This window comes from Patiria miniata, unplaced genomic scaffold (assembly GCF_015706575.1).
Source record: "Patiria miniata isolate m_02_andy unplaced genomic scaffold, ASM1570657v1 HiC_scaffold_17, whole genome shotgun sequence".
Lineage (NCBI taxonomy): Eukaryota > Metazoa > Echinodermata > Asteroidea > Valvatida > Asterinidae > Patiria > Patiria miniata.
Window position 1 is genome coordinate 12,338,494 of NW_024037055.1, and position 16,794 is coordinate 12,355,287.

The following is a 16,794-nucleotide window of genomic DNA, read 5'->3' on the forward strand; positions in this document are numbered from 1 at the left end:
TGATTTTTCATGTAAAAGATTTTCGTCTAAGTTATTTTAGCTAGAGTTGTTACCAAATTTCTTATGCCTAGTTTTCAGGGACTGAAAACTTTGGGAGGGGGATATGTGACGGAATAGGACTTATAAAGTCAATCACAACTTTGCATATTTGGAATCCTTGTTTCTGGTTGGTCAGTTGAGTTTATGCACTGTTATTATGACAATGGTAATCCTGGTATCTGATTGGTCAATTGGGTTTATGCACTGTTGTATGGCAGAGAGAAGTTGCACACAGCCTATGGGGCTCAAAGTCTATAAAAGGAGTTCCGGGGCTGAGATTTAGTCATTTGATTGTGTCACACCATGGGTCTGTTTTTCCCATGGAGGACAGTAGTGGATATATTTGACAAATTAGCAGGACAGAAAATCAAACTCCGGACGGCAAAATGTGTATGATCAAGACAAAATACTATTTAATTACGACAAATAAATATATTAAACAAACGGAAATTTACTATGTACAAATTATTTCAATTGAATTATGCCACTATATGAATTACTTATACTTTGAGTGACGGATACTCAATTATATCATGGCATTATAAGGATCCTGTATTATGTGTTACACGGCCGTTTCCAATACCCCAAAACAAATGCAATTACCCCCCCTAAACAGTCACTGTTCAAAACCTTTTGAAGGACTTGCTGTGTTCAAAGCTCACACTTGTGACACGGGTGGTCGATTTGGAGCACCAGTCACACACACAACATCCCTCCGGCGCTTTGACGATCCCACTAAGGCGGATGAACTCCGGGCTTGGGGAACTTGGGTGACCACTCCGGGCCTTGGAATCTGGCTCGATGCCTGACGGTCCACACAGGACTCGGTTCCGAATATTCCTCCTGACTCTCTCGGTAGACCGTGAGCTAGTCTTGGGAGTTGGCTAACTGTTGTTCACACAGAACAAGCTATCTGGTTCACCAAGAACCTAGGAATTCTCTATTCCCACAGGGAAAAGCCCTTTAAAAAAAAAGGTTAAACATAATTCACAGTGAAAATTAGAGTGCCTACCGACTTATGATCAAATTTACATTCGCTCCATGCTCAAGCTAAATTTCTGGAATGAAAATGGCATTCAAAATCTTCAAAAATTCTTACAATTTATCTTACTTCATCAACTATATTAATTTTAATGAAAATAAACTTGATTACCAAAGGCAATTCTATACATCAATCTCTAAAGATTAACTTCAAAATGCACCATTTCTGGACTATCACTATTCTCCCAAAATATTCATAATTTCTGTACTATGCACTTCTATTACTGAATTATATTGTATAAAGCAGGATGAAATAAAACTTACAGTTTGCAGGATAAACTGGCTTTTTAAATCATGGGCCACGCCCTGGTACACACAGTACCACTGTATATACATGTACATGTACATGTACTCACACAGGACTGCACACAGGACTGCACACAGTGAAGTCTAGAATAGCAGTGCCCTGGGGAATGCACATGGCATCCAAGTCCTAACAAAATTACTCAACCATGGCATTAATTTGCATACTGTCATTTGCATAAGAAAGATTTAGCTCTGCTGTACACTCTGGGTAGCCTCAATTCTGGATGGGGGAGAATTAAATTAACTTGTGCTAAAATAAATGTATAAGTGAAAATCCCATAATTAATTACATTAATAAACACAATGATAAATACAAAAATTGAAACATTATTTAAAAATATGAATCACACTTTGTGACATCAGCCCCTCACTTAAGATGATACACACCATTTATCATCATCTCTGGAAATCAGTAATTTACAGAACTTGTCACATACTAGTGTCTACATGTATTTACATCGTACATCTACATCACTTAAGATGATACACACCATTTATCATCATCTCTGGAAATCAGTAATTTACAGAACTTGTCACATACTAGTGTCTACATGTATTTACATCGTACATCTACTGAGGAAGTCTGGTCCTACATTTTGTGAACCTTTAATCGCTCTAATGATGAACCTATATGGTTGCAGGCTGAGGGCCCACCTCATCACTCGATTGTTGTTAACCTTGGCTTTGGTTAAGTATGACAATGGGTGATGGTCTGTCTCCAATACGAACTCTCTGCCATACAAATATATGTGAAATTTGGAGATCGCCCAAACTAGCGCGAGACATTCTCGTTCAATTGTCGAGTACGCGCGTTCACGCGGCAGCAGCTTCCTACTCGCATAGCTTACTGGGTGCTTTGTACCATCGCGCTCTTGCATCAGAACTGCGCCTATTCCTACCTCAGAGGCGTCTGCCGCAAGAATATAGGGCTTATCAGGATCTGGAAGACTCAGAATAGGCTCTGATTCTAGACGGGATTTCAGAGTTCTGAATGATTGCTCTTGCGATGCTCCCCATTGCACACTATTTGGTGCACCTTTTCTGGTCAGGTCAGTCAACGGGGCAGCAATGGCGGCAAAATTAGGCACAAATTTCCGGTAGTAACTCAGCAGTCCTATGAATGATCTTACTTCTTTCTTACTCACCGGTCTCGCAGCATGAACTATCTGTTCCACCTTGCCTGGTCGTGGTCTCAGCACTCCATTTCCAACGATGTGACCTAGAAATTCAAGAGATTTGCAACCAATGTAACACTTTGAAGGTCGTGCCGTCAACCCTGCTGTTTGCAATCTTTGCAGAACTTCCTTCAGTACCTGTAGATGTCTAACCCATGTATCTGTATAAATCAAAACATCATCAATATAATTAATGACATGTTCTTGTCCTTGTAACAGCTTTCTCATCATCCTAGAGAAGAGCGCTGGAGCGTTCACCATGCCAAATGGCAACACTCTAAACTGGTACAACCCTTCAGCTGTCACAAATGCTGTCTTCTTCTTGTCCTCGTCTGCAATCGGCACCTGCCAATACCCTTTAGATAAATCTAATTTGGAAAAGAACTTTCCTGTCCCAAGCCTTGCCATCAGATCATCAGCATTCGGGATGGGCTCTGGATCGAAAACAGTGATGTTGTTTATCTTCCTGTAATCAATGCAAAAACGATTAGAGCCATCGGGTTTTCTTACCAAAACTATAGGAGAAGCGTAAGGTGACTCCGAATGTTCAATGACTCCTAATTTCAGCATTGAGTCGATCTCTTTCTTGATGACTTCACGCGTAGCTTGGGGTGTGGGGTAGGGTTTTGACCTTATGGGAACATCTGTGGTAAGATGAACTGTATGTTCAATAATGTGAGTCTTACCTGGCAAATCAGTGAGAACCGGTGTGTACCGCTGCAGAATTTCATCAACATCGGCTCTTTGAGCATCGTCCAAGTTTTCCCCAAGATGAACATCACTCATGTCTTCCTTTGCCTCTACCGGCGGGAGAACAACTTCATCCAACCCATCTTCCTCATCTGGATCCTCCACAACAAACCCAACTCCTGCCATAGCCAACACCTCAACCTGGGTGACTTCATCAGACCGACCTCGTTCCACGTACAGCTTTAAGAGGTTGGCATGGTAGGTCCGTTCTTTGTCTCTTACCTGAATCACGTAGTCATGCTTCGCAACTTGTCTCACTACCGGGTATGGACCTGTCCACTGCATTAACAGCTTGTTGTGATCAGTTGGTCTCAAAATAAGAACCCTGTCTCCTGCTCTAAATCGCCTATCACGGGCCTTGGCATTGTAGTACCTCCGGTACCGTTTTGACGCCTTCGCCAATTCATCTCTTGCCAGCTCACAGGTAGACTGCAATCTCTCACGCATATCAACAACATACTGGTAGGTAGTTTTGATGTCTTCATCTACCGTGTCCTCTGACCAGATATCCTGTAGGATGGAGAGAGGTCCCTTCACCGACCTGCCGTACATCAGCTCAAAGGGAGAAAATCCTAAGCTTTCTTGTGGAGCCTCTCGGTACGCAAACAACAAAGCCGGAAGAAACCTGTCCCAATCCTTTGGCCTTTCTGCACACATCCGTCGCAGCATTTTCTTCAAGGTAGCGTTAAATCGCTCAACTAAGCCATTGCAAATGGGATGATAGGGGGTCGTAGTGAGCTGCTTGATCGTCAGTAGTCTTCCCACTTCCCTCATGACCTCAGATGTAAACTGGGTTCCCATATCTGTCAGTACCTCTTGTGGAATCCCCAACCTTGAATATACCTCCAGCAAGGCTTCCGCCACTCTCTCAGACTCTATTCGAGGAAGAGCTACAGCCTCGGGGTACCGCGTTGCATAATCCACCACCACCAAAATATACCTGTTACCTCGGTCGGTTATTGGATGTATGGGTCCCACCAGATCAACGGCTATACGCTTGAAGGGGGTATCAATCAGTGGCATTTCTCCCAGTGACACCTTTCCAACTCGTCCTTTTGACACTGTCCGCTGGCAGATGTCGCATGACCTGCAGTACCTCTGCACATCACCAGAAACTCCTGGCCAGTAAAAACTCAAACACAATTTATCAGTCTTCTTCTTGATACCTAGATGACCAGCTAGAGGGGAGTCATGAGCAAGCTTCAACACCTTACCCCGATACTTCTGAGGAACTACCAGCTGCTTTATGATTCTACCTCTGTCGACTTTAGGGGACTGAAACTCTCTGTACAACAGACCTCTATGCTTGACATATTTCGAAACATTAGCCTTACCAGACACACGGGGTGGGTCTTGGTTGTCAACATGCTTCCACAACTTAGCCAGAGTAGGGTCCTGTTGTTGTGCCAACAAAATCTCCTCTTTTGACACCGTCTCCCCATCAGTCTCCATCACCACTAGTGGTTGGAAAGCCCTCTCCTTCCGAACCTTCATACCACGAGTTTCCACTGCACCACCTGGTTTCTCATCTGTCACGGTCGTTGCTGTCTCCACTTTCACTCTCTGAGATGAAGGAGGCTGCCAAGACTCATCTGGACTTTGTGGATCTCTTGCTCCTGTCACATTTCCAATAATCAAATCATACAATGGATTATCCATGCATAAAGCTTCAACGTGCCCAATGAAAAAGGGAGTATTCACATCTATCTGGGCCACTGGCACTCGCCGGACTGTTCCATCTAAAAGGATACATGGTTGAATGCGACCTGTCAAGTTGTCATCACGAACTATGTCTCTACGGACAACAACTGTGCTACACCCTGTATCTCTGAGGACTGTTACAGGTAACTCACCAACTACTCCTTTCCTCACCGGCATGGATGGCTCAATGGTACATGCAGCACTGATGAATGGAAATGCCTTGTCACTAGCCTGCGGGACATCAGTCTTCTCAACTTCCTCCGTCGGCGTCACTGTCATGTTCAGGCAGGCAGCTCCAGTCTGGGATGGTTCCTTACTTTCAGTTTCCACCTTCAAACCTGCAACTTTGTTGGACTTACTGGACGGTTGGGCATTAGCTGGATTGGTTCTACAGTACTGAGCAATATGGCCAGTTTTACCACATTTGTAACATCGTCTGTTTGCATGTGAATTTTCATTTGGACTGGGTGAACTTTTGTGACTGTTACTCTTACCTGTGGTCTGGGATTGGTACCTAGGTGGGTGCGTTTTTGGTCTCACCACATCTGGTTTCTTCTTCAACCAATCATGAGCCTCCATGTAGTGGTCAGCGATGTCCGTCAGTTCGGCAAGGTCCTTCGGCTTCCGTTCTTTCACGTGGAGTGCGAGGTCCTTGTCTGCCACTTCCAGGATCTGTTCAGAAACAAAAAGGTCTACAACCTTATCGTAAGATTTCTCTATTTTCCCTAACTCTACCCACCTTTCCACGTATCCTTTCAACCGGTCAGCAAACTGAGCGTATCGCTCACCAGTTTCCCGCTTTGATGTTCTAAACTTCAGCCTAAATCCTTCCTCTGTTAGTCTGAAACGATTCAAAAGAGCAGTTTTAATCTCTGAGAAATCCTTAGCCTTTTCTACTGGTAACCTTGAAAACACTTCCAAAGCTTTACCTTTGAGAAGGGCACTAAGTGACAGGCCCCACTCTTCTTCAGGCCAACTGTTCAGTTCCGCAAACTGTTCAAATCGTCGGAGGTAGGCATCCATGTCATCTGTTTGATCATTAAAACAAGGAAGTTTGGGGGTTTTCGCAGAGCTTCGAGGGTACCTAAATGTACTTGAAGCTCCAGGGTCGGAACTAACAGGGGCATGTTCCTGCACTATTCGCAATTCGTATGCCTTCATTTCACGTTCATGTTCTCTTACCTGTTGCTTCTCCTCCCGTTCAATTCTGCGTTCTTCCCTCTCGTAGTGTTCCCGCTGTTTCTTTTCCTGTAATTGCTCTCGCTCACGAGCAAACTGGACCAGCTCCATTCCTTCAAGACCTATCTCCTGTCCTATCTTGATAAAACTCTCAAACTCCATGTTAATTAGCAACAGAGTGATCAACAGTACAGAACTACACAAGTTATGCATATGGGACATTGAACACTCTATACTTCGCCTGCGTGACACTTTCCGTATTTGCGCAGCGTCCGCGATTCGACCCTATCGAAATGATCACCAACGCAACTCTGCACCGATCAACAATTTCGAGTGAGAATGTCTACAAGCCACAAAAAAATCAAATCACTTCTGTCAATAGGAACAATTGTCCCCTTTGGTTGAATAGATCAACAATTTAGCGCAATCACACTGTGTAAAGGAAGCAAAGGGGCTAGGACATAGGTTTCTATATCAGAGACAGACCCTATCAATAGCCCATGAACAGAGTCTCTATACTCCACTTGAACCTACGCAACTTATTTACAACTAGTGTATTTCCCTGGTTAAATTTTACTGTCTACTAATTTCAGTCAAACACATCCACTACGACAAAATTCGCATTCGATTCCCGGACAAGCCCCCATTTGTCACACCATGGGTCTGTTTTTCCCATGGAGGACAGTAGTGGATATATTTGACAAATTAGCAGGACAGAAAATCAAACTCCGGACGGCAAAATGTGTATGATCAAGACAAAATACTATTTAATTACGACAAATAAATATATTAAACAAACGGAAATTTACTATGTACAAATTATTTCAATTGAATTATGCCACTATATGAATTACTTATACTTTGAGTGACGGATACTCAATTATATCATGGCATTATAAGGATCCTGTATTATGTGTTACACGGCCGTTTCCAATACCCCAAAACAAATGCAATTACCCCCCCTAAACAGTCACTGTTCAAAACCTTTTGAAGGACTTGCTGTGTTCAAAGCTCACACTTGTGACACGGGTGGTCGATTTGGAGCACCAGTCACACACACAACATCCCTCCGGCGCTTTGACGATCCCACTAAGGCGGATGAACTCCGGGCTTGGGGAACTTGGGTGACTTCTCCGGGCCTTGGAATCTGGCTCGATGCCTGACGGTCCACACAGGACTCGGTTCCGAATATTCCTCCTGACTCTCTCGGTAGACCGTGAGCTAGTCTTGGGAGTTGGCTAACTGTTGTTCACACAGAACAAGCTATCTGGTTCACCAAGAACCTAGGAATTCTCTATTCCCACAGGGAAAAGCCCTTTAAAAAAAAAGGTTAAACATAATTCACAGTGAAAATTAGAGTGCCTACCGACTTATGATCAAATTTACATTCGCTCCATGCTCAAGCTAAATTTCTGGAATGAAAATGGCATTCAAAATCTTCAAAAATTCTTACAATTTATCTTACTTCATCAACTATATTAATTTTAATGAAAATAAACTTGATTACCAAAGGCAATTCTATACATCAATCTCTAAAGATTAACTTCAAAATGCACCATTTCTGGACTATCACTATTCTCCCAAAATATTCATAATTTCTGTACTATGCACTTCTATTACTGAATTATATTGTATAAAGCAGGATGAAATAAAACTTACAGTTTGCAGGATAAACTGGCTTTTTAAATCATGGGCCACGCCCTGGTACACACAGTACCACTGTATATACATGTACATGTACATGTACTCACACAGGACTGCACACAGGACTGCACACAGTGAAGTCTAGAATAGCAGTGCCCTGGGGAATGCACATGGCATCCAAGTCCTAACAAAATTACTCAACCATGGCATTAATTTGCATACTGTCATTTGCATAAGAAAGATTTAGCTCTGCTGTACACTCTGGGTAGCCTCAATTTTGGATGGGGGAGAATTAAATTAACTTGTGCTAAAATAAATGTATAAGTGAAAATCCCATAATTAATTACATTAATAAACACAATGATAAATACAAAAATTGAAACATTATTTAAAAATATGAATCACACTTTGTGACAGATTGCTTGATTCTCCAATCATTAGAATAATTATTAGAATAATTGCTAAAGCTATTGATAAGGATGACATGACGGATATGATACTGATTAAAGGCATGACCACCGTACTCGATTACTGTCTCCGATCACCAATTGACCTATCGCCGTTTTCGAGTTAGCCACGCCCCTTAGACAACCCTATGGAGTTTTTGTACATTACATTTTGTTTGTCTCAGATTTTGCGCGTTCCTCGTCCATTTGTATATATCATGTAATTGGACAATATTTCACAAGCTGCGTTGACGCGACATTCCGACTCCACTGACATTCCGACTCCACCGACATTCCGACTCCACCGACATTCCGACCCCACTGACATTCAAACTCCACCAACATTCCGACTCCACCGACATTCCGACTCCACCGACATTCCGACTCCACTGACATTCAAACTCCACCGACATTCCGACTCCACCGACATTCCGACTCCACCGACACTCCGACTCCACTGACATTCAAACTCCACCGACATTTCGACTCCACCGACATTCCGACTCCACCCACATTCCGACTTCACATTCCGATTGCCAATTCCCTGTCCCCTTCTCTTGCTCCACTGGCCTGACTTCCACAAGTCTATACTGATCCTGTCAACTGAGAAGAGGGGATAGCCTGGTGATGTGGCCCACCACTACAGGGATAGGACACCATCGGGACGGCATGCTACCGGACAAACAAGCCTAACGTAGGAGCTCTGGCACGCACGACACGTCACAATACTCTGCTCGTACCGAGCACAGATACCCGTAATCATGGCGTGCTGTTTGACCAGTTCTTGGCGTGCTGTTTGACCATGGTCTGCAACTTGAACAGATCAGATCACAACCAGCTACACTGGTTACCGGTTAAATACAGAATTTAATTCTTGATCCTCCTCCTAACATTCAAGACACTTTATGGCTCTGCCCCTCTTTATTTAACGAACATGCTGCAACCCCGCTCTGTCAGGTCGGGTCAGTGAGGTCTTAACGATCAGTACTCTCGTTGTTCCTCCAACTCGACTAGCCAGTTATGGAGACAAAGCTTTTTGAGTATTGCCCCTCGCCTATGGAACTCAACCCCAGAGTATCTCAGACAAGAACATCATACACTTTCAACAGCATTTCAAAACATACATTTTCTCATTAGCGTTTTCATCATCATCACAAAATTGAGTTTTCTGTTATTCTCCACCTAGACCTGTGCCCTTGAATGTTACACAGATAAAGCGCGCCTTATAAATGCTATTATGTATTATTATTATTATTATTATTATTATAATTATGATATTAGGAAAACCTCCTAATGTAGTAAGGATTCACTGCTAGCTAGCTACCTGTCCCTACATTTGAAGTCCGAATGACAATAGAGGGACCAGGAATACCAATGGTCTCCCCCAACTCATATGCACGGACCCAAGTCAGATTTCGCCTGACTCCTTTAATGTGTTCTTTTAAATTGTCCTTTCATATCCAGCCCTGACCAGTTGGTGCAAGTCAGATTTCAACCGACCCCTTTAATCGTCTCCTGTGCAGTCATGCATGAAAACTAACCCAGGGAAAATTACACCGAAAGAAGCAGGAAGAGTTACTCTTGAAGTACATATGAAAATATTTTATCTATATCGTCACAGAAAAAAACTATGGCCAATTTTAAAAGTGTATAGTTTTTTTACTCGCACTGACAGAGCGGTTTCCCCGGTGTCCCTATACCATAATATTATACACACTCCTGACTATAATTGTTACCTAACACGTTCCCCCTATACTCAAACGGATTCCTGAGATTACGGGAATACAATGACCAACACAAACTAAGGGCGGAGGGGGGCCCCTTCCAAATATCTTGCTTCAAAAGTGTTTCCGTGTCATTTTGCCTCGCAACTTTTTGATTTGTATATTTCAGATCAATCAAGCCAGTAATTCAGTTTGCAACAGTTGTAATAACTTTTCATGTATCTGTGACGGTTGCGATGCGAACCCCCCCTCTATTTATATTTACATTACGTAATCGTTATCTGTTATTTAAATTGGCGAGCGCCCTCTTGGTTTTGTAAACCAGTTCGCGCGCTTTCCACATTTCGTCATTCTGTTTTCGGTCGAAGACCAAGTAACACGGTGTCTTCGTTCTTCAACAGGTAATGATCTTTTTACATTTTACCTCAATCTTTCTCATAATAATAACTTATATTAATTCACAGTTAACAGATACTGTCCTTGAGTAGATTTAGATTGCTCTTAGGTCATATTAGTTGATTTTGGAAGCATATTCAATTATTTTAGGATATTGATTGACTTGTGATTTTTCATGTATTCAAGAATTCATTTAATTATCTTATCGTAAGAGTAATAGATATTTCGATATTGTAGAAGAAATTCAGCAGTTCATTTCTTCATTATTATAATTATAAGATTGGATTAATTATCTTGTATTTATTGGGTTTTCACAGTAAAATTCAATATGGCGGACGCTGCCCGAATTTAGGCGCAAACCGCGGGATCTTGTTTAAATATTGATGAATCCTTTTTGGTATTTAGTATCTAGATTATTTCATAAGTATTTTGTACAGTCATTCTTTTGTATTTTGTATATTTGATTCTGTTTTCGGTCGAAGACCAAGTAACACGGTGTCTTCGTTCCTCAACAGAAATAAACCAGCACAAACTGAGAATCAGCCGTTCAGCCCGTATTATTTAGAAGGGTCACATTTGGTGGAGAATCCGGGTACGGGCTTACCAACGGCAGGCAACGATCACCCGACAATCCTGTACCTTGTCGACGGCCAAGACATCTATCCTGTAGACGACCGGGAAGAGGATCTCGCCCCAAGGAGTGTGACGGCAGCATCAGCCGGGGTGCGGGTAGCACCGCAGACAGGGTAGCTGCAGAGCCCTGTTCCAGGCCAACCCGTCCCCGACTCAAGACGTGAAGACGAGCCCGAGTTCCTCACCGTCCGGTAACACCAACCAACACCATCATCTGTTGCAACGGACCGCTGTGTTTCCCAAATTCCAGGACGTGAAGGACCTTGCCAAGCCATCCCCATACCGTCAGCGAGCCTTGAGCGCCAGCCTACCGGAAAAGTCAGCGAGTTGACCCGTCTACCGAATACTGTCACCCAGCCTGGAGCGCCCGTCTAACGGAAAAGTTCGTCCATCCACTAGCAGAACTGTTGGAACTACTGGCCGACGCTGACATTCACAAGTCAAGAACTATTTACCGCGAACTTTCTGAAATCGCTGATGATCGGAGTCCCATGAATATTTCCAAGATTCGAACATTCTAGTTTGTTTTCCCACGGACTCCCACTGTTTGAACATTGATACGATCGCAAAGACACGCACCATGCACCATCGTTGATCCATAGTACTTCACAACGATCAAGACTACATTGGGCTGATTAACGACGCTGTGTAAGTTACCCTAGTTACCGTTGTTATAAAAGACTACGATTTAATCCGAATACTCACCTGGTTCTTAAACCTCCCATTGTATTGTGAATTCCGATTTGATAGAAAGCTCTTTCATTAAGTAAGTCGTTGACAATCATTGATCTTGCTTTGCATTCTTGTCCAGCTAGTGTACAAATTGGATTAAGTACTTCAGTGCCTACACTTGGTAGCAGATGCTCACTGTTCTTTTGCCTTTATTGACATAATCTTGGTGCAAAACAAGGCAGCGCACACACATTTAGTTTGTGTCTGACAGTTTGATCGTTTGTGTGAATTGATTTTACCTTCTGAATTTTCAGTTGAGTTGGTAATCGAATTTCTTTTTGTGTGTGTTCTATTTGCATTGCTGAGAAATTTACTGTTTCATTCGACTTCATTTTCATTTGCTTGTGTAAGCTGGTTCTGGTGTATTGTATTTGAGTATCTTTTATTGTGTTATTCCGAATTGCTTTACCTGTTTGTGTTTCATTTTCTGATATATTTGTGCATTTGTTACAGTGATTGAGTTACATAATTGCTGTATCGTACTTACCTTCTGATTGATTGAGTATGTTGATTATCTTTTCGCTATTTTCACCCTTGAATCCGTTTCCTTATCTGATCCTCAATTCCTTTTCTCCGATTCATCTCATTTGATTTGCATTCGTGAAAATTTGCATATGATGACAATTGCTGGTGTTATTTGTGCATTTTTTCTCATGCACATTTTCCCCTTGTATATCTCCCCTTTGGACTGTTTTCTCGCAAGTTCAGATTGTCTCCTTCAAAGCAAAATGGCAGCCTCCAGAATGCATATGTCCGACGACGAAATCTTCCCATCAACCACCGCACCAATTGGTCAAATGTCGTCTCGTCGACCTCGACTTAACCTCCCTCAAGACACCAGACCCAAGGAAAGACGCATACCTCAACAGGCATCTCCCTTTCAAGAAGATCTGCGTAACATCCAGCTCACCACAGACCAAATGCTAACGCAACTGGAAGACATCGAGAGACGACTATCTCGCAGCACACCCCGACATCCAGTACAAGATTCGCATATACAGCGTTCAACCCCCATAAGGCCTACCCCCATATTGAGACGAGGTTCTACTTCAACTGGTTATCCAGTGCTTACACCACAGGATCAACACAGACCTGACCGTTCGTCTCCCATGCCTACATCTCAGCATCGTCTTCTTCCATCGCATCAGGTGAAAACTGTACCGATCTTCACTGGGCGCGACCAAGGTGCAACCATTGCCGTTGATGATTGGGTACGAGACGTGAAGTACCTCATCGAGACCACGTCTATGCCTACAGAACTCCAGTTTTCCACCATCGTCAGATACCTCGGCGGAGCCGCCAGAAAACTGGTCCTCGCTACCTCCGACACATCAGACCCCTAGCCACGCTTTCGTAGAACTCAAGGCACAATTTGGAGATGTATTTCTAACTGGTGATCCATTGGCCAACTTTTACGAGCGTGTAAGACTTCCCAACGAGGTACCGAGCATATACGCCGTCGAGCTTGAAGCAACATTGAGGATCATCGAAGAAAGATCAAGTCTTAGACGCCCATTTCCAAACAGAAACAGCATGCTCACGCAACAATTCATGAGAGGCGTCAAAGATGAAAAAGTCACGCAGAGACTGGCACCAATGAGACCAAGGGAGATGACATTTAGAGAACTCCAAGTTGAGCTTCGTCAATTGGAACGTGAATCTCGAATGGCTGCTGCTGTGAAGACAGAAGCCAAGATCCAGTCCCAGCAATCCCAGCAGATTCGTCCTCAGTACCATCAGCGTTCTTCGTCAAGCACGCCAGGTGCGACTGACCATCAACGAAACCAACTGGTGGACAATAAGCCCAAGTCCAGTACCGATCACGACGTTTTGCAAGACCTGCTCCTTACTGTACATCAATTAGCACAGAAGGTTGAGCAGATCTCTACAAGACCACGGCGATATCAGCACCCGAAGGAAGACCAACAGCCTGCTGGCCAACGGGTTTTCATCTGTCATAGATGTGGTAACGAGGGGCACATTGCCAAAGGATGTAGAAGCGTTCCTTTAAACCCCAAGGGCCCGCGGTCGATGGGCAAGCCGTCAGAGGCCAACAACCAACAAGCCCAATGAAGTCTTCTTCAAACAGCGCATCTCGACAATCAACAATATTCCAACATGGTAGCAAGCCTCACCATCAACAATTAATTGGTCCTAACAATGAAGATGTAGTCAAGATAAATGGCGTCAATTATACTGCCTTGATAGATTCTGGTTCGCAGATCACTTCAATAACAGAAGACCTTTGGAAGCGACATCCTGAGCTCCAGAACAGAGAACCCTCTCCTACAGAAGTTTCCATCGAGAGTGCGAGTGGGCATAGTGTACCTCACTTAGGCATCGTACCAGTTACCCTAGATATAATGGACGTTGTTTATGAAGATGTCCCTGCATTCGTGGTACCAACAGATAGTTACCGCAGAGATGTTCCAGTCCTCATTGGTACCAATGTGATCAGAGCTGTCAAGAGGGATCAGCAAATAGCAAAGAGTAACCAATTCACGCAACATCTTCAGACGAAGAGCTCTGCGTGGCATGCGGCATTCAGCAGCCTCACCGCTTCGGAACCTGGTAACGACCATGATGGTACTATCGGCTACGCGAAGTACATCGGGCGAAATCCCCGAGTGATATCACCAGGCCAAGAAGAAGACATCATTTGTCAAGCACCCCGTGGTCAAGGCTTTCCTTACACCGCAGTCGTCGAGAATTTTCCTCAAAGCTCTTCATGCTTGAAAGTCAGCAACCTAGTCACAGATGTTGGACCTAACTGCCAAGTACCTGTGAGACTGTGCAACATTTCTGCAAAACCCATAACCATCAGACACAACTGTAAACTGGCACAGTTATCGTCCATCTTGCGCATTGATGATCTACCACGCCATCAAAATCAAGATAAGTCACAATCTAGACGGGAAGATAAAGACCATGAATGCACCACTCCGACAGATCAGAGTCAAGTCCATGATGATCCATCAGATGTAAGATTTACACCTCCTGTAGACCTCTCCACCGCGAAATTTGACAGCGAATCACAGAAGAAACAGCTGGAAAATCTTCTTCAAGAATACTCTGATGTATTCTCATCTAGTTCACTTGACTTCGGATGTACATCAACGATTAAGCACAGCATTCCACTCATAGATGATCAACCATTTCGACTTCCTCATCGCCGAGTCCCACCTTCGCAATACCAAGCTGTCAAGGATCACCTCAAGGCCATGGAGGAAACAGACGTAATTCGTAGAAGTAGCAGTCCCTTTGCCTCGCCGATCGTGATTGCACATAAGAAAGATGGCTCATTGCGAATATGCATCGACTACCGTCGCCTGAACAGCAAAACTGTACGGGATGCTTATCCACTCCCACGCATTGACGAAGCTCTGGATGCTCTTGGAACAGCCCAAGTCTTCACCACACTAGACCTTACATCAGGCTACTGGCAAGTCCAAATGGAAGAAAAAGACATACCCAAGACAGCCTTCACTACTCCCATGGGCTTATATGAATGTAACCGGATGCCCTTCGGTCTTGCAAATGCCCCGGCCACATTCCAGCGTCTTATGATGACTTGTCTAGGAGAGCAAAACTATGTCACATGTCTGTTGTATCTCGACGACATAATCATTTTCTCTACCAACTTCGAAGAACATCTTGACCGTCTTGCCAAAGTATTCACTTGCCTGAGACAACATGGCCTAAAACTCAAGCCGTCTAAGTGTAACCTCCTCCAAGAAGAAGTAAAGTATCTTGGTCACATTGTTTCGGGCAAAGGCATCTGTAGTGATCCAGACAAAACTGTGCAAGTACAACACTGGCCAACTCCCACTAGCCGCAAAGAATTACAACGATTTCTCGGCTTCACCGGCTACTATAGGCGATTCATTAAAGGGTATTCGCACATTGCCTCACCTCTCTACAAACTCACATCCGGTGACCCAAGACGGAAGAAGAGGAAGATCAGAAAAACCTCTACATCTGTAACCCCACCATTCATTTGGACGGATGATTGTCAGATGGCCATGGATCAATTGAAACAACAGTTGACATCTCCACCGATCCTCGCCTACGCCAACTACTCACTCCCATTCATCCTGCAGACTGATGCGTCAGGAGTCGGGCTCGGAGCTGTTCTAAGCCAAGTATAGGAAGGAACGGAACGAGTCATCGCATACGCCAGTAGAGTTCTGAGCCCCGCCGAATCTCGCTACCCAGCGCACAAGCTAGAATTCTTAGCGATGAAGTGGGCAATTACTGACAAGTTTCGAGATTACCTACTGGGCAACCAATTTACAGTGCTGACTGATAACAATCCTCTCCTGTATGTCACCACCTCTGCCAAGCTAGATGCAACAGGCCAAAGATGGATTGCTGCGTTATCCCAGTTCAACTTCACCGTGAAGTACAAACCAGGCAAGAGCAACGAAGCAGCCGATGCGCTATCTCGCAAACCACATTCTGATACCTCGAGGACTCTCCTGACATTCCAGAAGGACGCCATCACCATCCCACCTCACATCGTGCAAGCCATCTGCAACAGTCACCCACTAGAACCAAATCTCTTTGTACAGCCTCCGGTAGCTAGATGTGAAGTCACGACCGAGAGTCACATGCCTGGACCAACCAATGACTTGCCTAGACTATCCAAAAAAGACATCATTTCAGCCCAGAGAAGTGATCATAATGTCGCAAGAGTCATACACTATACATGGAGAAGGGCAGAAAGCCAACCAGAGAAGAGAGAGGTTGCGAACAGCTTGGATGTCTCATCTGTTTACGACAATGGGCAACGCTCCAGATGAGGGATGGCGTGCTCTATCGTCTGAGAAACAACCAGGATGGATCAACAACAGAACAACTTGTTCTTCCCCAACAATACAGAGACACTGTCATGAGATCTCTCCACAATGACTTCGGCCACCTTGGCTTCGACAGAACGCTCGACATGGCAAGAAACAGGTTTTTTTGGCCCAAGATGGCACAGGACATCAAAACCTGGTGCGAGCACTGCAAGAGATGCTGCCTGAG

General features: G+C 44.0%; 2 protein-coding genes and 1 long non-coding RNA gene across 4 annotated transcripts; 1 reads left to right on the plus strand and 2 right to left on the minus strand.

Moving 5' to 3' along the window:
* Positions 1–428: 428 nt before the first annotated feature.
* LOC119723852 lies at positions 429–1,458 on the minus strand. Its single transcript, XR_005270589.1, has 2 exons — positions 1,345–1,458; positions 429–1,000 (listed from the first exon to the last, which is right to left on the minus strand). It is a non-coding gene; the product is annotated as an uncharacterized LOC119723852 (long non-coding RNA).
* A 161-nt stretch (positions 1,459–1,619) lies between these two features.
* LOC119723850 lies at positions 1,620–7,964 on the minus strand. 2 transcript variants are annotated; one of them, XM_038194729.1, is made up of 3 exons: positions 7,851–7,964; positions 5,165–7,506; positions 1,620–4,927 (listed from the first exon to the last, which is right to left on the minus strand). In XM_038194729.1, the coding sequence occupies exons 2-3, from the start codon at positions 6,411–6,413 to the stop codon at positions 1,944–1,946; spliced, it is 4,233 nt and encodes a 1,410-aa protein (XP_038050657.1). In that variant the 5' UTR covers positions 6,414–7,506; positions 7,851–7,964; the 3' UTR covers positions 1,620–1,943. The 2 variants fall into 2 exon arrangements, with proteins under 2 accessions (XP_038050657.1, XP_038050656.1); XM_038194728.1 differs by having other exon boundaries at positions 1,620–7,506.
* Positions 7,965–16,004: 8,040 nt separating this feature from the next.
* On the plus strand, positions 16,005–16,568 carry LOC119724036. Its single transcript, XM_038194958.1, has one exon. The coding sequence runs from the start codon at positions 16,005–16,007 to the stop codon at positions 16,566–16,568; it is 564 nt and encodes a 187-aa protein (XP_038050886.1).
* The last annotated feature ends 226 nt before the right edge of the window (positions 16,569–16,794 follow it).